Genomic DNA, 23599 nt, shown 5'->3' on the forward strand with positions numbered 1-23599 from the left:
GTTAATGGCTGGACTTGACCTGAGAGGTCTTTTCTAACCTTCCATGATTCTGTGGTGTTTTTTCCATTAATTTGACAGTTTTCTTGGAGGTTCTGTGTATAACAGCATTTCCTTCACCTTTCTGGTGTCCTCAAATCTGCCATGCAGCATCCCAGAGTACACAAATGTTTGTTTCCTGGGAATTACCTACTTTTGTTATTTGGGCACCAAATTTCCCAGTATTTTGTTTAGTGATCCTGATGATGATTGAAGGTTGGATTGCTCTGTCCATCTAGTCCTATCACTGAGCAGCAGATTTTCCACCCAGCATTAGGGTGGGAAATTTTCCACACAGCAGTGGCTCCTCTGGGAAGGCTTTGCTGTGAAGATTCAGAAAAAGGATACAAGAGGCAAGGGTTTAATTGGGAAAGGAAAAGGGGGTTAATTACCCCACCAGCAGTGGTGAGTGGAGAGCTGGAGCTGCACAGGGCCTCTGCTCTGCCCACCCCTGTGGCAGCAGCACTTTCTTGCTCCCTGATGTGGCAGAAAGCCTCTGGCAGGTTTTCCAGCTGACAGTTGGGAGTTAATGAGTCCAGTTTCCAATCCAGATGGACAAGTGAGAACCTCTGCTGCCCAAAAGATGAACATATTTACAGTTTGCTCTGCAGACAGCCAGCAGTGGGGCAGAGAGGCTGCCTTTGCTCCAGAGCAGCTCCTCGCAGACTGGAGAGATGGAGCAAAGCCTGGCACTGGCGACTGGCATGGTGCAGCATGGATTTCTCTGGGGTTTGGATGGAATATCTCAGGGCAGAGCAGGGAGCTTGGCTGGCCTGCACCTTCAGCCATGGTTAAAGCTCTGCAGGCAGAGCTGAACCTGCAGTGATTCCCCAGTGTTTGTGCTGCCCAGGGTCATTTTCTGAAGTGCCCGATTTTATCACATTAGAAACTAAGGAGCCATAGCTGCTGCTGTTGATCAGGCTGCCAGAGTGAAGCTGATGTGAACGTGCTGTTGGTGCTGCTTCTGCAAAGATGAAACGGTCTTATGTTCAGTGGGGAGCCAGGGATAGCATTGCTTGGCATTTAAATATCCATGGCTGCAGCTTCCAAGGATCCTCAGGCTATCTTTGCTGATCCTACTTGTCACGGGCCTTCTCCCGTCTCATTTGCTGCACAAACAAGGTTTCACACCTATGGAAACACAGTTCTCAAGGCAGCCACGTTGGTATTTCCAGAGGCTGCTGTGAAGGACTTTCTTTGGTTTTGGAAAGAACAGGACTCAGCACGGGGAATAACTCGGTCCAGTCTCATTGCCAGTCTCTCTCTTCCAGGAGATTTCAGTGGCCAAATGAGCCAGCGCTGCTTTAAGCTGAGGTTTGTAAAGCTGGGAGAGAGAGGAGGAAGGCAGGAGCAATGCCTTTGGCTCAGGAGTCCTGTGCCTGGCCTGTCCCACAGCCTGTGGTGGGGCTGTGGTGGCTGCTGAGGGTCCCCTCCCACCTTGTCTGTGGGTATCCTGCTCCTGCTGCTCACTGGGATGTCCTGAGTTGCAGCAGCTCTTGGTAATTGTTTTGCTGAATTAATGACTGTCCAAACCATTGGCTTCTCACTGACCTGGACCTGACTCAGACAGTGGTGGACAGGTCTCTGAAATATTTCTGGCAGCATGGTCAAGAGAGGGCTGTGAAATGCAGGGTGAAACCACCAGGGTATGCTCGTTTTTGCAGAGTTTGATGTGTCTAATCCAGGAAATAGGAGCCTCATCAGATCAGCACAGATTTGCATGTAGAGGGAAGGCAAATGGAATTTTAAAAACCTTATCTATACTAGATGAAATGCTTCTTACTAGATGAAATGCTTCTTCTACGGGTTTCTTTATAAAATGACTTGTTACTGATGTGCAGAGGGGAAAAATCTCGACTGTGGAGTTGTTATGATTTTGTCTGGCCAGCAACAGGAGAGCTGGAGGGTGATTCCAGCAGGTAGGAAAGGCCTGGCTGATTTGAGAGCAAATCTTCAGTGCTTGGAAGCTGAGTTATGGTCTCTGGTAGCTCTCCCTCTGCTTGTTTTCAATCTGATCTCTTGCACAGGAGGCTTTTCATATCCTAAATGTATCTTGTGCCTGTCCTTTTTAATGCCAGCTGCCTTCATGGGCTCCTCTCTCAGCTTCCTCACCCTCGTGGGCTTTCCTTTGCCTCTCACCTCCACATCACAGGAAGCACTGAGTCCCTATCCCTGGCTTGTGCCTAATTCCAAGTCCATGGCAGAAGTGCCAGGGCCAAAGCCCCAGGTGCAGCTCCTGCCTCGGGTGTGGGGCAGTGCCAGGCAGATGTGTCACACCAAGCATGTCCTCTGCCTTGGTCCTGGGCTGGGTGAGAGGGATAGTGGTGTTTCCCTGCCTGCTGTTGGTAAAAGGACAGGGCTGGGGCTCAGGAGATGCTCGGACAGGGAGCAGGCAGGTGGTTCCCAGCCCTCTGCTCGAGCAGGGAGTGTTTGAAGGATGCCAGCTCTGGACAGGGCGACACTGCACGAGTGTCCTTCCCTGTGCCTCAGCCGAGGGCAGTGCTGTTCCCCAGGGCAGCCCCCTCACAGGAGTGGGAGGGACACTGAGGTGCCACTCACTGGGACACCTCGAGTGTGGCCAGGTACAGTCCCACCCACAGGCTTGTTCCCTGTGTTTTCTATCTGCTTTTCCTTCACCTGGGAGGTTTGGCAGTCAGTGTTTTCCCAGCACATCCATGAGGGTATTGGTTTCAGTGTTTCTGTAATGAATTGGTTTTTCCCCCCAAATGCAGGTAAAACTTGTCTTCGGTCATTTCCAGAAGCTCCAGGATCCCGGCAGCACCGGTGTGGTGAGAAAAAGCCCTACACGTACTGCTTGGGTTGCTCCGGTTTAGGAGCAAAGTGGGGTTGGGGTGAGTTTTTGGGGTGGGTTTTTGGCATGTCAGGTCAGTCCTGTCCCTTACTGGCCGTGAGGTGACTGGTTTCATTAAACAAACTGGTTACAAAAGTCTTTTGCAGTGACGCTCGTTCTGCCAAAAACTAATTGTGCTTCTGAGCAGCCAGAATAAGTCTGCAGCTTCTGTAACCCACAGCCACGGGCTAGGCTGTGGGGCATTGCCAAAACAAGGGTGCAGTGCTGTGTGTTCATGAGCCAAGCCATGACTGCCGCTAGTGGTTTGTGGAATTCCGAGCTCTGCAGGGTATTCCAGGTGATCTGGAGTGGTCATAAACCAGGGGATGAGGTGCTGAGAGTCAAGCAGTGGTTTCAGTGCAACAGGAGGAGGTTAAGCTGCAGCTTTCAGAATCATTTCAGACTTAGCTTTAATGATGCTCAGGCTGGTGCTGGTACAGTAGCAGTAGACATCAGCAGTGGGAATCATTCCCGTGGTTAAATTTACATTGTTTGGTGGGGGAAAAGTACTTTGAAAGAAGAGAGATTGTTTCCCAGAGAAGACATCTCTCATTCCTTCCTTTTATCTCCTCCCTGCCAAGCTGGGGATGCTGTGAGCGTGTGAGCTGCTGAGAGGTGCTTAAATGTGTGCTGGGTGATGAGGAATCTCTTGCTCTGGTTTTTATGTGCAAGCAGGCTGTATTTTCTGCTATAACTCAAATAACCTTCGCACGGCTGTTTAGAAGGATGAACCTCATTAAAGAAGAGGTATTTAATAACAGGCCTATTTTTATCTCTGTCTTTATCTAACAGTCTGCACATTTATTTCAAGCTTGTAACAGTGCTTTGGAAGAAAAATGTTTTCCCTCCTCTAAAATGTTTTGGCAGTGCCTCCAGCCTTGGTTATCTTGAATTTCCAATTTGGCTATCATCCCTCGTCCTTCCAAAGCCAGCAAGCCACACCAGGCCCACGGCTCTGACAGTTTCCTTGGGTATTATGGGAATGTGGTTTCAAAACGTGGGACTTGGGTGCCAGGGTCACTGAAACGGTTCCGAAGGTTTGATCAAATATAATCACAGCAACTCCCTCAGGCTTCAAATGTGTGATCTTGTGTGGGACAAGCATTCCAGGCATTGCAGTGTTTGCTGCAGGATATGATTGACCACACGCTCTGGGAGAGGTTGGCAGCTCTGGGGGTCGGACATTCCTGCAGAGTTTTGTGTTTTTTTTTTTTTTCCTCAATTTGCAACTTTATTCTGTAATTTCATAAATTAAACCCTGACCCATAGATATCTTGCAGACACTGTGTTTTCAGCCCACTCTCCTGTTTTGCTGTCATTTGCTGGTGGTGATGGAGGCAGCTGCCCCAGCCCTGAGGGCATGCACCATCTTTCCAGCTCCTTCCACATCCATCCCTTTGGCAGTGCTGGCTCTGTATTCAGACTCCCTGCCCTGACTGAAGGTTTCCTGGAGTAGAAGTGCCTGGCAGCCCATGGCCAGGATCACCATTTCTGAGCCCTTTTCCCAGGATACACGTGGCCATATGCTCCAGGAGCTGCTGGATTTGGGCCCTGGGATGTGTGTGGCATTTGTTACAAAAGAACTTGGCTCTGGAAGCTAATCTCTGTTTTTTCCTTCCTGTTCAGTCTGGATCATGTACATTGCTAAACCATGGTTTAGCAGCACTATCTTTTTCCATAATTAGGGAGTATTTTCCATGGTCTTGCTCAGGCCCTTCCTCCCTGCAGTTTCCCCCATGGACTAAGGCCTGACTTACTGAAACTTCCACAAAACTGATTCTGGGTGGCCAATGACAAGGTCAGAGGGATTCCAGGCAGTCAGCACAGTCAGATGGCTCCTGTGAGGAATATTTTCCCTGGTCTCACAGCTCATGCCTGCAAATTGTGCTCTTGCTCAGATAGGGCTCCAGCTTTTTTTTTCCTAAGTAAGTTACTCAATTTTTCGTACATTTATTTACAGTATTCACACAAGCAACAGGTCTGCATTTTCCACAGATCCTTCCAGAGCCATGTGCTGTGCCTGCTCCATTCTGGTGTGAAAGCACCTTGCTCCTCTGAGGAAAACTCCGAATATCCATCCAGCTGTCTTGATTGAGCGAGACATTTTCTCTGAACCCTGCCCTCTGTTCATTTTAGAATCTGCAGGGAATTTGGGACATAAATTAAAAAGCTGTTTGATGTTCCTTGAGGTCTAGAAGCTGGTTTTGCATTTGCTCTTACTTGAACGCACACTGAGACAAATGGCTCTGCTTTACTGAAGCTGCTTCCTTTAGCATCCTGAGGAAGCTTCCAAGTTAAAAAATAAATATGGCTCTGTTCTTCCAACCCTGCTTTACCAGCAAAAGCTTGGGAAAGAAATGTAATCTCCTTGGGTCTGTCCTGATGTTCTGTAGAACTAATTCCCATTTATTGGAAGAACTCTTCCACGCTAGATTCACGTTTAATTTTTTATTATGTGTTTGCATTTTGGAAGGAGTAAATGTGGTGGTGTTGGAAATTCTAATGAGGGATAACATTTCTGATTCAAAAGATCTTTCTTCAGTCCAGAGATTCTTTTTCCTCTCTCCTGATTTTTCTGCCTGCTCCTTAAGACTGCAGGAAGTTTTGCTTGGGTCATTCACTTGCAACAGGATGTTATCTGAATACAGAGTTAATGTATGCAGCCTGTCACTTGGAATTGCTGCTGTTCTGCTGCTGGAAAGCTCCCAGGGTTGCAAAGCCCTTGCAAGTGGCAATAACAGCAATGTGCCTGTGATCCTGCAAAGTGAGAGAAGGAACATGGAGCTGCAAGTCTCTCCCATCACTGCAGGGTGTGAATAAATAGCTCTAATCAACAATTTACATGTTAGCCCCAGACCAGGTTTTATTTTTAGGATGTGTCATTCAGCCCAAGTGAAATCTCTGCATTTCGGGCTGGTGCTGTTTCTAAAAGCACCTCTAAGTGATCACCAAGGCTGTATTTTAAGCTGCATTTGCATTTTGATAGAATCTGCTGCTTTTCTTATCTGAAACAAAGCCCACCTGATCTTCATTAATTACACTATCATTCCACCTGCTAACCAGGGTGCTAGTAATTACAGTTATCTCCCTGTTCTCCACCAGATAGTACACAAAAAATTGTTATCCCTGGCTGTATCTGGATTAGCTGGAGCTGTAAGGAGGTGGCACATGATGATGGGTTTTACAGGTGTAGTGAAGGTATTTATAGACTGTCTGAGGTAAAGCTGGAGGAGTGGCTGCTGTCCTGTTGGCTGTGCTGCTCTTCCAAGACACCTCCATGGCAAAACATACAGAAAACATTGTTTAAACATAGAAAAATCTGGTTACTGCAGGGTCACTGGAGCAGGTCAACTCCATGTGAGAGGTGTTGGAGTCCTGGGAGACATTCCAGGTGTTCAGACCCTCCTGAACACAGGCCTAGGGCTGGAGGTGACACTGCTTGAGCAGGGGTTGATCCCAGAGGTGTTTCCAGCCTCAGCTATCAGGGACTGTCTGGCAGTGCCTTTTTTAAGACAGAAGATCTCATGGTGGCTTCACAGAGCTGCAAGCCCTGGTGGCGGTGCTGACCTGCTCCCCCACTAATATCAGCTGCAGTCTGAACGGGGCAAACACAGAAAGGGGCAGCAGAAAGTGATGTCTGAGCTGCTGGGGAGTTGTGGGTCCAGAGGGCTGGAGCCAGGAGCCAGAGGCTGCAGAGAAGGCACCCTGTGGGAGCAGAGCCTTCACTGGAAGAGATGTCAAGAGGCTTTTCACTTGACTCCTGTTTCATCATCTTTCCACACACTGATCTCTTCAGATGCTCTCTAAACCTTTGGATTACTTTCTGAAGGGGAAAGGACTTGTCCTGGAGGAGGAGCAGAGCCAGGCTGCCCAGGAGAGCTTGTACCTGTCAGCTGGCAAGAGAGGAGGAGACCCAGGGTTCCTCCAGAGCAGGCTGTGGTCAGAGGTGTGAACAGTGGATGAGGAGATGTACACACCCTCCTCCATCCACTGCGAGCGTCCTCAGGTCAGACACCTGCACTGCCTGTTTGTACTGTTTGCTATACCTGATACACTTCCATATGTGAGTTTGGGGGTTTTTGTTGTCTTTTTTTTTTATTCTGAAGAGGACTAGAGATGGTTCATGTGATTTCTTCTGTGTCCTCTGCAGTGCAGGTGATGCAGACAGGGATGGGGCAATAGCACCTTTCCACTTCTCAAGTTTCCATCCACACCCAAGGCACTGCCTGAAGCTCAAAGGTGATTTTCTTGCAGGTTTAGGACTAGTACACCGACAGGGAGAACACGAAGCTCAGTGGAGACCATGCTCAAGAAAGATTGTATCCATGGTCTAACAGCTAAATCTGGAGCCGTGGAAGCGCACACTGCAGTGGTACTGGAGCTGGGAATGCTGAATGGGGAGGTTTCCTGCAGCTCTGGCACGAGGAACCAGTGGTCCTGTGGTTCTCCCTGAGGGCCTCTGGTGCTCTGTGGTCCTCCATGAGGGCCTCTGGTTCTCCATGTTTCTCCACAAGGGCGTCCTGATGCCTGGCACAGAGCTTGCCATGACAGCAGGCAGGAGTTTGCTGCTGGGGCTGCTCTGCTGGCAGGGCCGTGGTGTTCCCAGGAGAGCAGGGCAGGGATGCTCGGCCCTGCTCGCCGTGCTCCTGTCCCAGCAGGTCCCTGTGCGTGAAGGCACCATCCTACAACAGCTGCTCCTCCTCTGCATCACTTCCAGGGACAAAACTCCCGTCCTGCTGCGTGGCAGGGAGCCAGCCTTGAGGAGCCAGCACAGAGGGGACAGGCTGGGCAGCACTGGTTTAATCGTTTATCCCTGCTCGTGCCACTGAAGCTGTGTGCTGGGTGGAGATGTGTGTGTTTGGGGCAGGGCTGGCCCCCGGCCATTCGCTTGTCAGGGTTTGCAACACTGGCAGCTGGGGAGAAAAGTGTTATTAAGTGTAACGTGGCACCTTGGATATGGAAGCATGGGGAGACAATAACTACAGCCTTCTGTAATGCCATTTTATCATGTCACTCTTCAGAATTTATTGAGAGTTAGTTGCAGCCATGCCTGCAGCTTCCCGTGCTTGAATCAGTAAATCGTGTTCATTATCCCTGGCGCTCGCTTTGACCTGCTGTGTTTTACAAGGGAGGAGACACTGGAGGCGTGGGGACACCCCGGTGCTGTCTTTGCCAGCCGTTTCCTTGGTGCAAATCCAGCTTCTCTGGGGTTTGCTGTGACAGCCCAGGCAGTGCTCGGCTGCGTGGATGGACCCCAAGTGTGATGCGGTGGTTGATGAGAGCGCTGAGGGACTCAGGCACCGAGGACCTGCCAAAACCACCACGGTTCCATGGGGAACAGGGAAGGAGCTGGGCGAGGAGGGATGCCATGGGCACCTTGGAGCACATTGGCACATTTGTCACCCCACTGGGGGACCACTCCAGCATCGGGGCAGTCTTGGACGTGCTGAGGATGCTGGAGGTGGCAAAGGGTTCATAAGAGCTTCCTGAACTGCAGGCAGGGAGTTGCCACACCCCTGTTTGGTGTCCCCTTGCTGTGGCTGTCCCCATGGGTTGGCTGTTGGCAGTTCGCTCCTAAGAATGGCACCAGCATTTTCAAATGAAAACACAAATGAAACTGTGCTCTTTTCTCCCACTTTTTGTCAGGACAAATCCCAGCAGCAGCATGTTTGTGTACCTTCACTCCCATCCTCAGCATTTCGGTCCAGGATGGAGGAAAACAAGTTCAAGCCCAACCCTCTGATAATTTATTATGTTCCTTGTGCTTAAGGGCAAAATTTAAGTTGCCAAAAGCAGATGTTTGCATGCTCTTTTTTTAGCTCTCAAAGTACTTTCTGTGTGCTTGATTGATGGACGTCCCTGTTACATTAATAGCTGGGCTTTGCAGAAAGCTGTTATTACCAGGAGAATCTGGTGTGGGTTTCAGTTTTTCTTCTTGCATTGAAAATCCATTATTAATCCTGAAACCCTAACAAATGTCTTTTCGAGGAAAAAAAAAAGGCTTCAGTTCAGGCATTTTGCTTTGCTTTCTCAGGCTTCTTCTGAACTGTCTTCACTGAGGTGCTTTTAAAATCAATATTACAAGCGTTCTTTATATTTTACTGGGTGGTTGAGGGTTTCTGCATCTTGCTATTGATTTCTGATTGTACAGCAGGACATTTAGGTGCACACAGGTTGCTCTATGATGGGTCACTTCATATGTGTCTTCCTAATCATCACTGAGTTGGCTTTCTGCATGTTCCCTCTTGCTGGATGCTGCTGCTGATCCTGGAAGGCACCAGGAGAGCTCTGAGGGCAATCCTGAGACACCAAACTTGTGACCATTCATTTAATTTGGGTTTGGTTTTCAGTCAGACACAGGGGTCATGTGAGGCTTGTGAGGTCTCCTCTTTTGTGTTGTCTTTGCAGAGTTTGTCTGCCCTGGCTTCTCAGGCAGCTTCGTGTTCTGCATTGTAGGAGCATAACAAGTTGTCCTGGCTTTGTGTGGGGTGGTCATAATGCACCTTCAGCTTCAAGCACTGACCTTGTCCCTTGGGTCAGCTCTGCTGGCAGATCTCAGCATTTCCGAGGTGCAGAGCCATTGCATCCCAGAATGGTTTGGGTTGGAAGGGGCCTCAAAGCTCATCCAATTCCAATCCCCTGCCATGGCAGGGACACCTTCCACTGTCCCAGGCTGCTCCAAGCCTTTTCCAGCCTGGCCTTGGACACTTCCAGGGGCAGCCCCAGCTGCTCTGGGCACCCTGTGCCAGGGCCTGCCCACCCTCCCAGGGAACAATTCCTTCCCAACATCCCATCCCTGCCCTCTGGCACTGGGAAGCCATTCCCTGTGTCCTGTCCCTCCAGGCCCTTGTAAAAGTCCAAGTCTCAATGAAGTAATACAGAAGCACAGACTGCATTTGTAGCTGCTGTAAAGTTGGATTTACAGCCAGAGGCTCTTGGAGCACATCAGCACTGATGGCACAATCTGTGTGAGAGCTTGTTGGCACCAGAGGAGCCTGTGAGGAGTGGCACGACTGTGGCCAGCACGGGTGCTCCAGAGTGCTTCCATGGCTCCAGGTGGGCTGTACCAGGGGAAGAGCTCTGTGTGTGCACACTCCTTCCCAGCCCTCCCTGCACTGGCACGGCTCCACGTCTGCCAGGGGCTTTGGCTGTACCGACAGGCACTCTGCAGTGGTCTGGGTGTACACAATCTCTGCTGGCTGGATTGGGCAGATTGCTCAGCAGCCTTACCCTGAACAGGGCCCTGGACCTTCAGACATGGAGGCTGCACTTGGCTTCTAAGGAGTTGGTTGTTGTGGTTTGTCCATCTGTGCTGGGGACCAGAGCGAAGAGCTGGCAGAGGAGCCGGGCCCGTGTCCCCGGGAGCAGCAGGACAGGGTGGTGGGAGCCGCTGGCACAGGGCACGGCAGCCCAGCCCGCCCTGCCGAGCCGGGAAGGGACGGGGCTGGCATGCATAACAATGGGCAGGCTCTGACCTTGCCGCTGGAACTCACTTAGCAATTCTGTTGATGTTCTGGAAACGAAAATATAATTCAGGCCACCTTCTCCTCCAAGCTGACCCTGAGAATCTGGGAGAAGAGCTACGGAATAATTAGGGGCCTTTTTTTTTTTCTTTTCTTTTTGCTAGAGTTACTGCTCAGTGTTGAACTGTGCTCTAAAGTGTCATTAGTTCCCTTGAACTTACTGGTCTGAGTGTACTTTGCATGAATATAATTACGTAAATTGCAGTCTCATTAATCACCGGGGGCTTCGGTGCATCCCTGTCGAGCTGTTTTGTGGGTGGCTTGGCTGGGGGGAACCCCTGGCCAGGGATGGAGGCTGTGGCTGGAGCACTCTCCCTCTGCTCCAGTGCCTGGTTTAGTTGTGCTCTGTGTGTGTCTCACCCTGTGGGATCTGGAGCGTTTGCCAGCACTGCCAAGATTTCAGGGAGCAGCCTTGCTGTGGAGGAGGAGAAAAGGGAAAGGTGGGTTTGTCCCAAGGGAGTTTTGCTGGACCACATCCCTGCTGCCAGCGCTCTGATTTGGGTCTGTGGGGTCCCAAAGTGCAGAGCCCAGACTCGTGGCTTTGCAGTGAATACCCAGAGCCCGAGCTCTGGTGCAGGGTCTGCTGCAGGGCTGTTTGATGATGCTGTGGCTCTGTCTCCGTGGCAGAGCCCTCAGCCTTCCTGGCAATGTAAATTCTCCTGGCTGCGTGCTAAAATTACACTGAGTTATTGATTTATCTTTGAGAGGATTTCCTTCCCGAGGGACATTTCTGGCTGTTGTAGTGATTTAGTTCTTCTGCAAGTGCAGAATCCGTAGCAGAGCAGAGCCACCCTCCTGCCCTCGAGTCTGCAGCTCAGGGTCACGCTCCCTCAGGCTTCCTCTGCAAGCTGATTTCTGTTCCGAGGCTGGGACAAGGTTACACGGCTGTTATTTCCCTCTAACGACTGCGAATAAAAGGGCATTTTCAGCTTTTCACTGCAGAAGCTGCAAGTCTGGGACAAGCCTTTGTGCCATGGCACCAGCACTATCTTGGGCATGTCTCAAACCCAGCTCCAAGGCTGGCACGTGGGATGTGTGAAGTCATGCCAGCGTTAATACACTTGGGCTCCTGGGAATGTTTTAGTGCCTCAAAGTGGAGTGTGATGGGAGCAGGATCATGCTAACACTTCTTTCCTAAAGCTGCAGGGTACAGTCTCTCTTTTCCTTGCTTTCTACTGACTCACCATGGAGCATCTCTAAAAACCAGGCCAGGCAAGTTCCAGCTGGTGGTCCTGAGGAGGCAAAGCCAGTCCTCTTCTTCTACCACCAGTTTTCTCCCCTTGGCCCTGAAATCCCACCCCACTAGTTGTGGCTCAGCTGGTGAGCACCATCAGTAGAAGGAGCTGACCCTTCAGGACATGGCCAAATGTTTCACCTACTGCGTGGCTGGAAAATGCCCAGCTCTGTGTCCTTGGGTGCCATTTGAAGTTCGTCCCTGTGGGTTCCTGTATCTAACCCCACAGTGGATTTGGCAGCGATCTCAGCTGCACACTGATAAAATGTGAGGCTGCTCATGCATGTGGTGTTATAAAACAGCATCCACCAATTAGGCCCAGGGAGAACGTCAATTTATTTTCCTGCAAACCAAGTGTGGCACAGCTCCTTCCTTTCTCAGTGATCTATCTGTGAGATAAAACACGTCCTTAGTGTCTATCTTAAATACTGCAGTGTTGACAAGTTCTCTTGACAGAAATTAGGCTAATGTCCCTTACGGCTGCGTTAGCTGTAGAAACAAGGCTTTAAATTGAAGCTTCGCAAAGCACTATTCCAACGCGCTCTCCAAGGCATCTTCTTATTCCAGCTTTTATTATCCAAATTTGTTCTCACTCTCGCTTGGCAGCGGGGCTGGCAGGCGGCTCTTTCCGATCCATGCCGCTCGTCTCGCAGCCAGGCGGGTCGGATCAGGCACCTCCCAGGGCTCAGCTGGGGAATGTGGGCCAAGCGTCTGCGGACCCGGGTGCCCTTGGCGCTGGGGGATGCTCCGGGCTCGGGGAGACACCGGTGCCGGGCTGTGGCTGCGGCCATGGGTGAGAGGAGCCAGCTGACACACATCGAGCAGAGATGGGATGCAAGGCAATAAACTGCACGCCCTGCCAGCAGCACAGCGTGTCCTGAAACGCTCCCGGTGGGAGCTGGAGCTGGGAGAAGGGAGTTTGTGTTGTACGTGTCTTATCTTTTCAGTTTCAGCACTGGCTGAGTTACAGACTCAGAAGTGGGGGACAGGAAGAGAGAGTGCTGAGACCTGGTCATGAACACCCCTTCTTGAGCTTCCCAGCCTTCCCCTGGAAAAGAGTTTCCTTTTTTGCTCCTTTACTCTCCTCAAATGGCACAGTCTTAGCCTTCAACTCCTCGTTTCCAACCACAGATTAACCATGGCCAGTTTAGGCCTCCTGATTCTCACACTGGTGTTGGTCCTGATGGATTATCCCTCCCTGTTGTGTCAATTTCTGTGCCTCCACATTGCCAGGTTCTTTGGTGGCCATCTCACGAGTCCCTGAGAGAGGAGGAGAGGCTCTCTGAGAGTGACAGATGTGAGAGACACGACAGTTGATGATGTTCTGGAGGTGCTAGTCTCCATTATAGTAAACAAGCCAGTGGTGCCTCTCTCAAAAAAGTATTAGATGCCTAAAATTCCACAAAATTAATATCATCCTCCGCTCCTTTTGTCAGGTTCTCAATTCTCCTGGTCACCTGCCTTGTCCTTCTCTGCCTATGTCCTGCATTGATCTTAGCTGAACCTTCAGCCTTCAGCATCCCAGGTGGGCTTTCTGGAGTAACAAATAGACCTGAGGGATGACAATTATTGAATGGATTGTAGCATTGTCTTGGGGATAAATAATGTAGTGAGCTGGAGAGGGATTAAAACTGGCTTTTGTAAATAAGCTTCTCACGGATGTTGACTTGGGGACCTGGTGCGACAAAGGTCGCTGCAGTGTCTCTGCAGCCAGGTGTGCCATCTGAGAGATGAGATATCAGAGTGCAGCTGGATACCTTTGGTCTCTCTCTTTCTTCTGCTCGGACCTTTGTGGGATTAAACTCTCTAAACTGCTTCAGTTCACAGACTTCAAGCCCAGTATCAGAAGAAAAAATAAATCAAGTGCCTCGTATTGAATCCTGAGCACATGGCTGCTGCTGTACCCAGGGCTGTGGTAACGTGCTGCAGTGCCTGGCTTGAAGCTGGGGAGAAGGGTTTGCTGAGAGAGTGAAAACATGCTGTGCCCACTTTACAAAAGGGCAACCCTTCTTCTTCCCTCCCTGTGGTTATTCTTTTCCTGGCGTGTTTGCTGCTGTTGCACTGCCAGGGAGGTGGGAGGGCAGAGCCCTTGTTGCAAGGAGCTCTTTGCTGCAGGAAACATTTCCCTATTGGAGCAGCAGCAGCAGATGCATCAACAGATGCTGCAGCAGGGCCTGCATCAGAGACACTGTATTTCCCTCGTGAGCCCTCCTGTCACCCCTTCCTTCCCTGAGATCCCTCCTCCCCAGGCACCTCGCTGGCCTCTACCTTCACTTCCATCACTTCGAGACTTCCCAGGAGGTGCCAGGCACCTCGTGGGAGGGACGTGTGTGCCCCGTGTGTGACAGCCGCCCCTCCCGTCCTCGTGCTTCCCCTGCCACGAGAGGGGCGAGGTTTGGTGTGTGTTCAGCAGGCAGCTGGCTCGGCTCTGGGCACGAGGCTGGGCTGCATGTGCCATCATCATCGCCTTGGCTGCCAGCGAGGGTGGGCGGGAGTCACACGGACCCGCTCTGGCACTGCCAGACAGGGTCCTGCCTGTCCCCAGGGGCTCCCCTGCCCCTCCCTCCCTCACTCCCTCTGTCCTGCTGCAGGAGCTGGAGGCGAAGCCAAGAGGATTTGGCAGGCGGCGTGAGGAGCAAGCCCAGCCCTCATGGGCTGCCACCGGTTTGATAACAGCGTTCAGAGCGCTCGGCACGAGCTGATCCGCTGGGAGAACATAAATCCCAGTGCCACGGGAGAGCCCTGGCTCAGGGAAAAGTGGCAGTTGTGAGCACCGTCCAACCCAATGTCCAAACTGAACAGTGCTTTCACATCTCTAATCACGGGTTACTTAGTGGAGAGCCCCTTCCTTGTGAGGCTTTGTTGTCCTCTAGCTGTGGATTGAATCATGGGAGGAGGGATTGGATGCTGGCATCATTTTAAGAATGTTTTCATTCTATTTGCTGAGGGGAACAAATTACAGAGAAGACCTCTCAGCACTGGGACAAAAGAGTGGCTCTAAAACCCCTTTCAGCCAAACAAATGTTTGAGCTGAAGGCCTGATGGATGGGGCTTAAAGACATGGTTATTGCAGCAAGGCTGGCATTAAAAATCACAGGGTGCCAGAAAGTTCTCCCAAGGGCTACAGGGAGTGTGACTCCCTGTAATCCTGGTTGTGAGGAGCCCTTAACACCTGAGTGCACCCAGTGAGCTCTGTGGCATCAGCCACAGGAGAGCAGCAGCACAAAGCACCAGTAGGTCACTTCTCTCTTGCTAAATGAGAAACTGGAATGGGATCAGCCCTTTTGGGGTGGCATCACTGCCCATGGTGGGGGGGTTGGAACTGGATGACTCTGAGGGTCCCAACCCAAACCATTCCATAATTCTTTCCCTGCCCCTTCTTCAAGTGGGGTTCAAGTCCAGCAGAAAGCAGTGCTGCTGCTTTGGGACCTGTGAGTGTGGGCAGGAACACACGTGGTGTTGGGATGTATCTGAACAAGGTGACTTTGGGGCTTTCCTAGGAAGGGCTTTGCTGCCAGTGGCAGTGCTGGGTGTTGAACAGGGGACAGATTCACCCTTGGCAAGCTTGAAAGCATTTCAAATGGCTTCTGTCCCTGCTCCACTGCAGCATGGAGCAAAATCAGTGTTGGAGAAGACGTCGTACTTAGACATCCCCGTTTTGACAGGTCGATTTCCAGGATATTTATTAACATAGCTTGGAGTGTCACAGAAAGGTTTGTCAGATCAACCAACCAACTCAATTGTCTTACATGAGGTTTCCTCGATTTTGCTGAGGTGCTTTTAACTGTTCATTCAGGCTCTGAACAATTCATCCCATCTGGGCCTTTCTGGGGGACCCTGTGCGAGCTGCTGCCACAAACTGGACGTCTGTGGCTTGGGAGCCAGGCCCTGCCTGCTCTGTGTGTGTCTGGGTGCTCTGGGAGGCAGAAGGAAGCAGCAGTGCGAGTTGTTTGCTCACGCTGTAAGGACAAAACTCCACTCTTACGGTTCCTCTACAATCCCAGGAAGAGAAGGACATCTCTGTCCTTGTCAGCCCTCTATGCAGCAGGATCTTTGTCCTTGTCGGGGGCGGTGATCAGACAAAGCAGCAGCGACGAAACCAGGCTGGCACCACCAGGACTGGTCACTCACAGGCAGCACAGCTCCTTCAGCCCGAGCTGGGCAGTGCATGGGACAGGTGGCACGATGGCACTGGGCATGGTGGATCACCCCAGGGCTTCATCCTGCATCCCATCCCCTGCAGAGGCTGCAAGCTCATGCTTAAGGGGCAGTTTATGAACATGGACAGCATACAGGGATTTTATAAAAGAGTTTTCTCTGTAATTATTTGCAGTAGGTAACAGAGCCCCTGCTGTTACTGGTGACCTGAGGAACCAAGAGGCAGTGACGAGGCTGGTGCTTCTGTGAGGAGATGCTGTGCTCAACAGGCAGCTGTGGCTTCCCAGCAGTACAGTGGGAATAAGAGCTGCACAGGGAGTCATCTGTAAAGCATTTCTTCAGCGTCACAGGAGTGTGTACTTGGAATGGGCACGCAGGTGTCTGAGCTTCCTCACTGCCACAGGTGGGGAGTGCTGGGGCTCTGGGGCAGCTGCTGGGGGAGCTTCCAGGCCTGGTGCTGTGAAACCTCTCCACCAGCTATCGGGAAGAGGTGGCATAGAGCATATTAATGACATTTTCCAGTGTCTCTTAACTGGGAGGGGCAGGGAGTGCCAGACAGTGAACTAATGCAAAAGGCTGTAGCTGAGTGAAAAACGGACAGAAAGAAAGAAAATGAGATTCAGGCTCTGGGCCTCTTCTTCCCATCAGTAATCCATCTCTTCCTTACCTGTGTCTGCTACACATCTTCCTTTTGTGTGTAAAATGTTCTGTTTTGAAGTAACAAGCAATCCAGAGAGTGGTAGGACTTGCCTTTGTAGGAAAGAAAGGGGAAAAAAAAAGGAGGCAGGCTTTGCTGCTTCCTTGCTCAGCAGCTCTAACCAGAGAGTCTGGGCTTAGGGTGTGAGCTGAGCCCCCCAGACCTAGGCCTGGCTCCTCTGTTTCCCTCGGAGCACCCTGGTGCAGCCAGCGTGCCCTGGTGTGGGACATCCCATCCACCCAGGCACAGCTGGAGTCAGGCACGGTGTCCCCTGTGTGCCACCAGCATGTGATGCCCTCAGCCAGTTCCCCAGCACTGGCGCTGGCAGCTCCTGGAGCTGGTGATGCAGCCGTGGGGAGTTCTGCTGCTCCCTGGGATTTGTGTCCTGGTAGATTTTAATCATTATTTTATTAAGGGAGAAGGTGTGATGCCATCAGACAACTCATTGTGGATGCTCCGTCAATGTGATGATTCCAATACTGCAGCACTGCTGGTGTGTTTTGCTAGAACATTCACATATTGATTCCAGATTCCTTTGTTGCCTGGACTAGACAGAAAGTCCCTTTACCCTCACTCCCTTCATGGAGAGAAACAAAGAGAAAAGGAAGGTAGATGTTATCTGAGAAAAGGAAGGTGAATGTTATCTGAGAAAAGGAAGGTAGGTGTTATCTGAGGCTTGCTCACATACCAAGGTAATTTTTGAGAGCTGCAGAGCCACTTACTGACTCATAGCTGGGGCTTATTTTCAAACCCTTGATAGATTTTTGAGCTCTTTTACAATGGCAAACAAGGATGCTCACTTGGGGATCTGCCTCAGCGAGCTGGATCGCCTTTGTTCTGCTTGCACCAGCCTTCCCAGGGGACATTCCTTTGCCATGGGGACAGAGTGGTGCTGCAGGGAGAGGGTCTCACCTCCCTCTTGGGCTCCTCTTGCTGGGCAGTCAATGGCTGGCAGCTCAGGGGTCCAAGGGGTGGGATGGGATGGGATGGGATGGGATGGGATGGGGAAGCCGCTGCCAGGAGCGCAGTGAGTTATTTCACAAGCTCGGTGGGAGGTTTGCAGATCAGTGTATGATGTACAACTTCCCTGGTTATGTTTGATGCCTGCCTGTTGCTGTGCAGGGAGTTGGGGCTCAGCCCTGTCACTGTGCTGAAACCCAAACCCACTGGTGGCCAGCAGGACATGGAATGATGTGCTGGAAAGGAGCCGGGCAGGATGAGTAAGACCCTTCTCCTTTAGTGAGGAAACACAGCTGGTCATTTGGTTGGTCTAGAAGAAGAGAGATGGGCTTCTCTGGATATCTCTGTGAGCTGCATATTCCACACAGCAGCCCTCTGCTTTCAGTAATGTGTACAGCATGCCTGGTCCTCCCTCAGTTGTGAGCCTGGTGGAAGCATGTCCCGTTTTCCATTTGTTTATATATTTATCATCTTGTTTTCAGCCTCTGCAAAGCTTGATGTAAGCATATAGCCTGGGAAACGTACACAGAGCAGAGTAACAGATAGTTGTGATTTGGTTACAAGGCAATAATTTAAGTGGACAGGTTTAGCTGATAACATAAAGCACACGAGAGAAATCGCTTCGGTTTATAAATGTCAGCAGAGCCCCTGTGAGTGAGCTGCTGCCTGGTGCTGCTGCTCCAGCCAATATATTATAGGGAGATATAAACAGGTGTCTGAAAAAATCTGGCTGACCAAGATTAAAAGAATGGGGCTATAAATGAAAGTCTTCCTCGGCGTCTCTTTAAGCAACTTTATGGACAGAGCACATCCAATAAAAGGAGTGCTAATGCTCGGAGGGAGCCTCAGGCATGTGGCAGCACCCAGGGGTGGGGAGGGTTTGTGGGGACTGCAGTGTCAGTCAGAGCTGGCATGGGAGACCAAAGCCTGTCCTGGTGCTTCTGCAGCTGATAAAGGGATTAAATCAAGAACAGGAATAACACCATCCCTGCAGTGTTGCCACAGGATCAGTGTCTCCTGCTTGGAAAATAAACGCTGTCGTTCTGCTTTGACATTTATTCCCAATAAAGACCTTGTCATTTGTGCAGTGACAAGGGTTTCTATCCACCTTTACCTGTTGGACACTGTCTTTTTGGCTGTGAGGCAGCTGAGTGATTGAGGGGCAGGTGGGTGGCACATCCCCAGCAGGGGCACTGGGTGCTCCGCTCAGACCCTGGGGCTTTCTCTTGATCCATCATCCCCAGGCAATGCAATAACACCTGCACAAACTGAGAGCAGGTTCAGATGGCATATTAGTGAGGAATTGCTCCCTGGGAGGGTGGGCAGGCCCTGGCACAGGGTGCCCAGAGCAGCTGTGACTGCCCCTGGATCCCTGGCAGTGCCCAAGGCCAGGCTGGACATTGGGGCTGGGAGCAGCCTGGGACAGTGGGAGGTGTCCCTGCCCATGGCAGGGGGTGGCACTGGATGGGCTTTGAGGTTCCTTTCCACCCAAACCATCCTGTGATTCTGTGATTCTGATTCTGTGAGTTTATTTTTAATTTATTTTAATTTATTTTAGTTGTGGTTAAAAAAATCCCAAGTGTGGGATATTTTTTAAGTAGTAAGGAGTACAAACCAGTTGTGAGGGTGGGAGTTTGCTGCTTCCCCTTCCACAGCTGTAGCCCTTCTGGCAGGTTGGTGGAGGGGATTTCACAGCTATTTCTACTCACTGGGTAGTTGATTTAGAGCTGGGAAATTAATTAGAATGGAAACTCTTCCTTCCCTTTATGAGGAGCAAGGGATGAGGTCTAGCAGCTGTAGGATTTGCAGCTCTCAGGGAAGTGGGACCATTCAGTAACACATCTAGGCAGTGCCTACCTGTGGATACACATATTTTATTTGTCTAAGGTGTCAAGGAGAAAAAAATGTTACAAAATGGCTTAAATATAAACGTGTTTTTATATATTTTTAATTGAGTTTCATTTCCCAAATGTAACTTAATGCAAACAATAAGTAAAAAATTAATTTCTCTCGGGAAAAAGCTATTAACAGAATGATTCTGTTTTAGCAGCATGTGAAGCTGTGTAATTGCTTACATATGTATTGCTCCAGTGTGTGCTCCCAGTTGTTGAATAGTATCAAATTATAGGAATCAAAGAGAATCAACTATTTTTAAGGGAAATGTCTAGAAGCTACATATTGAAACATGATTAAAATTCAGGATTTCCAGCTTACTCGTCTAAATCAGCAATTTTAATCACATTATTCAAGTCAACCCACCCTCAAACACACTTTCTACTTCAAAATACCCCAAACTAAATAAGTCGGAAGACCTTCCTTGAACAGCTGTAATATTTTTAAGTGACAGTGTCAATCTTTTTGTTGAAAGCAGAGATGGTTTTTATGGTTTATTTATTAAAGCACCGTGTTTGTCCTGCTGTGCCATGAACCTGGGCTAGTGTGTGGAGCGGCGAGGAGAAATCCCCGCAGCGCTGAGAGCTGCTTAAACACATCAAGGCTGCAAGTTTTGCTCCGGGGTTCGGATGCTCCTGCCCAAATCTCGTTTAGTGTGCAGAGCAGGAGCAGGAAGGGTTTGTGTCTTGGCTGATGCAGCCTCTGTAACTTGGCTCTGCTGGGTGTGGAGCTCGTGTGTACCAGCTCCGGGTTTGGTTTTATTGAGCGCTCGCTGAGAACAGACACGGGAGGGCTGGGCCCCCCAGCCCTTCTGGAGCCTGCTCCCGTGCTTTCCCTGTGGATGATCCTCTCAAGCAAAGCCCAGCCACCTCCTTCCTCTCCCCTGGCAGCCGGGAGGCTGATGTGGCTGGGTGCAGCGGGAGCACGGCAGCGGAGCGGCCGTGCTGTGCTCTGGCGGGGGCTATTCCTGGCTGTGTGACAGCCAGAGCTGCTGCAGCCACTGCTGGGGCTGGAACCCTGCTGGCCCAGCGCTGGTGACACGGCCAGGAAAGCCACTGGCTTTGGGGGGAAGCACCCAGCTTGCCCCTCGCTTTGCCCCTGAGCACGTTTGTGTCTGCTGAGGAGGGGATTGTCCTCCTGCCTCCGTGTCCTTGGCACGCGATGGCATTTGATCCTACAACAGCTTGGCTTGGAAGGGACCTTAAAGCTCATCTCGTTCCACCTCCCTGCCGTGGGCAGGGACATCTTCCACTAGAGCAGGTTATCATTTGCTGTGTTTTCCTTGCTGGCAGAGCCCTGTCTCAGTGTCTCCTGAACCAGGGACAGGAGATGTGGTGTTGCCCTTTTCATGGAGATCCTACAAACTCCTTTCTGACCAGCACGTCCCAGCTCCACCACCAGCGAGGGGCACAGCTCGGCGATGGCACCCAATTCCTGCAGAGCCCGCCTTCTCAGCGTGGGAGGATGCCCCCATAGACAGAGATTAAAGGTCCCATCTATCACAAGTTAAAGGAGCGGGAGGAGGTTGGCATCTGTGCATGGAAAGCATTCCAAGCATGGAGGAGGCACATCTAACCTGCCCTCCCATCATTTAGGATGAGGGGGTAATCACATCTGTCGTCTCACATATCCAACCAATGCAACTTCCATTGGGCAGGACTGATGGGCAGAAAGAGGCTCTACCAGAAATGCAAACCTTGTTTAAATAGGAGATCCTCCAAGATGGATTTTCCTGGTTTCTCTGAATGTGTTTATACCTGCTGGATGGCTACAGGCTTTGAAATGTTTCTGTCTGAATGGTGACAAACATCCCAGTCTTATGTAGGAAGCAGCAGGTCCTTTGATCAGGGAAATGTCTCTTTGAACAGGGAGGGATCAATCCACTTGTTCCCGAGACCAGAGCTTTTTGTCTTTGAGTGCATGTATTTGTTGTACAAAATAATTACCCTTGTCTTCACTTCCCTTTGGCAGGAGATGCTCCCTGTCTCTTGCATGCTGTTATTCTGTCCCAGGCATCTTTTTAGGTAAAAGGAGAGAGAGAAAGGAAAGGCTGCATAGGGAATCCTCCTCAGGAGGGAGGAGGGTGAGCAGCTGTGGTCTGTCTGTCCATCTGTGAGCAGCTCTGGAGCTGCTCAGCTGCAGCCTTGCTGTCCTGGGCAGGCAGATTTCCTGCATTAAGACGAGAAGAAGTAGTGCCATCAAGAAGTAGCAACCAAATATTGCCTCCTCTCCAACCCAGTGCTGGGCTGGCCATCGAGATGTGCTCGTGGAGAACTGTGACCAGGGAAAACCACTCTGAATTTCCTATCTTTTCTGCATTTAAAACTGAAGCTTAATGTATTCTGTGCATTTTTGTTGGCAGATAGTAGTGATCATAAATTCCTTTTAATACAGTATTTCCACACCACCACAGCCTTGATGTGCAGCGTACCTGGCTGTACTCTGCAGGATGCTTTGATTTCCCTTTGGCAGCCGCATTTTTATTCTGTCTGCCCCAATCAGCAACCAATTCCCCTTTCTCCATGTAGCCTCCAGATCCACTCCTGATGAGGAGTTTTAGTGCTCTCCTAGGAACTGGGCTGCAAGGGAGGAAGGAACCAGTGTCTGCTGGGCTCAGGGTTCCACCTCCACTGTGGATCCGAGCCAGCCTGGCAGCCCAGGGACACCTTTGGTGGCTCGGGGTGGCATTTCTGGAGGGTAAAGCAGCACTTTAGGGGCTCCGCTGGAGGGGAGGGGGGTCGGTGGTGGATATCCCACTCCTCACTGTGTGGGATGAAGGTTTTCTCTCCTTCTCTCAGGGAAGAGCGTGTGCCTTCAGCTCCCAGTTCCTCCCAAAGCTGGAACTGGGCACGTGCTCTGAAATAACAGTGACCTTTGTTTGTAGGTCAGGCCGTTCCTGCAGGGTCACACGTGCGGCTGAACCTGCAGACAGGAGAGAGAGAAGCCAAGCTCCCAGACAGCGAAAACGGGGAAAGTGACGCGAGAGGAGAGAGGAGGAGGAAAAGGTACAGACATGCAAGGCATCGGGTTGGGTGGGCTGTGGGCTTCATGCCCTTTATTAGAGGCCAGGTTCCCTGGTGCACTCAATTACTGTCTCTTCCTGAGACTTAATTGCTGGGTTAGGAGCTCAGCAGTGCTGAAAGCAGAGCCCTGTCCTTTGTGCTCCCTTCGGGATGGTGCTGGAAGTACCCTGAGTGCACCTTCAGAGGCACCTTCGTGGCTTCTCATGCCATGACACCAAAACTAAATTGGCAACGTGGCTCCTTTGAATAACATTTAGTCCTTTGAAATATCTGCAGCAACTGGTCTGAAATGGCTTTCTGAGCCCACTCCCTGGGAACAGCTGTGAGGGGCTGAGGGCTGGCCTGAGCCAGGGGCTGTGTCCCGGCTGGGAGCAGCCCCAGAGCCTCACCTGCACGCCAGGCACTGCCACAGTCCCCGGAGCTCACACCGCCTTCCCTGCACCCGCCTTTTAAACGTGCTTTAACCGCCAGCTGATGCTGACTTTCCCCTCAGAAGCCTCGGAACAAAGACTGCTTTAGTTCCTATGGGAAGTTTCTGTCCTGAAGCGCGGGCGGGGGGGGGGGTGGTGGTTTCCCACTGCCACTCGCCCTGGGGCTGCTCGGGGAGCGCGGGGCTTTGGGGGGCTGAGCTCGGGGCCCTGTTGGGCCCACAGCCCCGGCACCAGCACCCCCCGCCCAGCACAGCCTGCGCTGCCCCTCCAGGCATCCCCCAGTGGGGCACAGGGGCCAGTGGCTTCTGCCAGCAGCAGGAAGCCGGGCGGGGCGATGATCCCCTCACATGGCTTTTGTCTCTTGGACAATCCGGGCACAGGGCGATGCAGTGCCCGGGGGGAAGCAAAGCCCGGAGCCTTTGGAGGCTCCAAGCCTTAAACATCAGCCCCTGCAGCACCCCAGATGCATTTCCTGCAATTCCCGAGGCTGTCACGGCCTTCAGAGCACGAACGGCGATTTTTCCTCCCTGGGGCCCGATGCTGGCTCTCGGCCCAGGAGTCCCGGTGGCTCCAGCAGGAAGGGGGGCAGAAGGTTTCCTGCCTGCTGTGGTGCCATCGCTGCAGGGGCTGCTCCTGTCAGAGCCCCCTCTCTGCTGGGGACACCTTTGCTCTTGGGGCCACCAGCAGGGCCCAGTGCCGGCAGCGGCGTCAGTGGGACCCCCTGTGCACAGGGACCCCCAGCCCCAGGGTGGCCGTGCCAGCACCCCCAGGGACCTCCAGCCCTGGAGACCTG

The 23599-nt window shown here is 51.4% G+C and overlaps 1 protein-coding gene across 3 annotated transcripts in view; it reads left to right on the forward strand.

Moving 5' to 3' along the window:
- Nucleotides 1-23599, forward strand: part of SIL1 (SIL1 nucleotide exchange factor) — a 106702-nt gene that overhangs the window by 28287 nt on the left and 54816 nt on the right. For all 3 annotated transcript variants that reach the window (XM_082291248.1, XM_082291250.1, XM_082291249.1), the window contains one exon: nucleotides 22237-22357. In XM_082291248.1, coding sequence (XP_082147374.1) covers nucleotides 22237-22357 — 121 coding nt within the window. The remainder of the gene's footprint in view (nucleotides 1-22236; nucleotides 22358-23599) is intronic.

This window comes from Coloeus monedula (assembly GCF_965178545.1).
Source record: "Coloeus monedula genome assembly, chromosome: 15".
Lineage (NCBI taxonomy): Eukaryota > Metazoa > Chordata > Aves > Passeriformes > Corvidae > Coloeus > Coloeus monedula.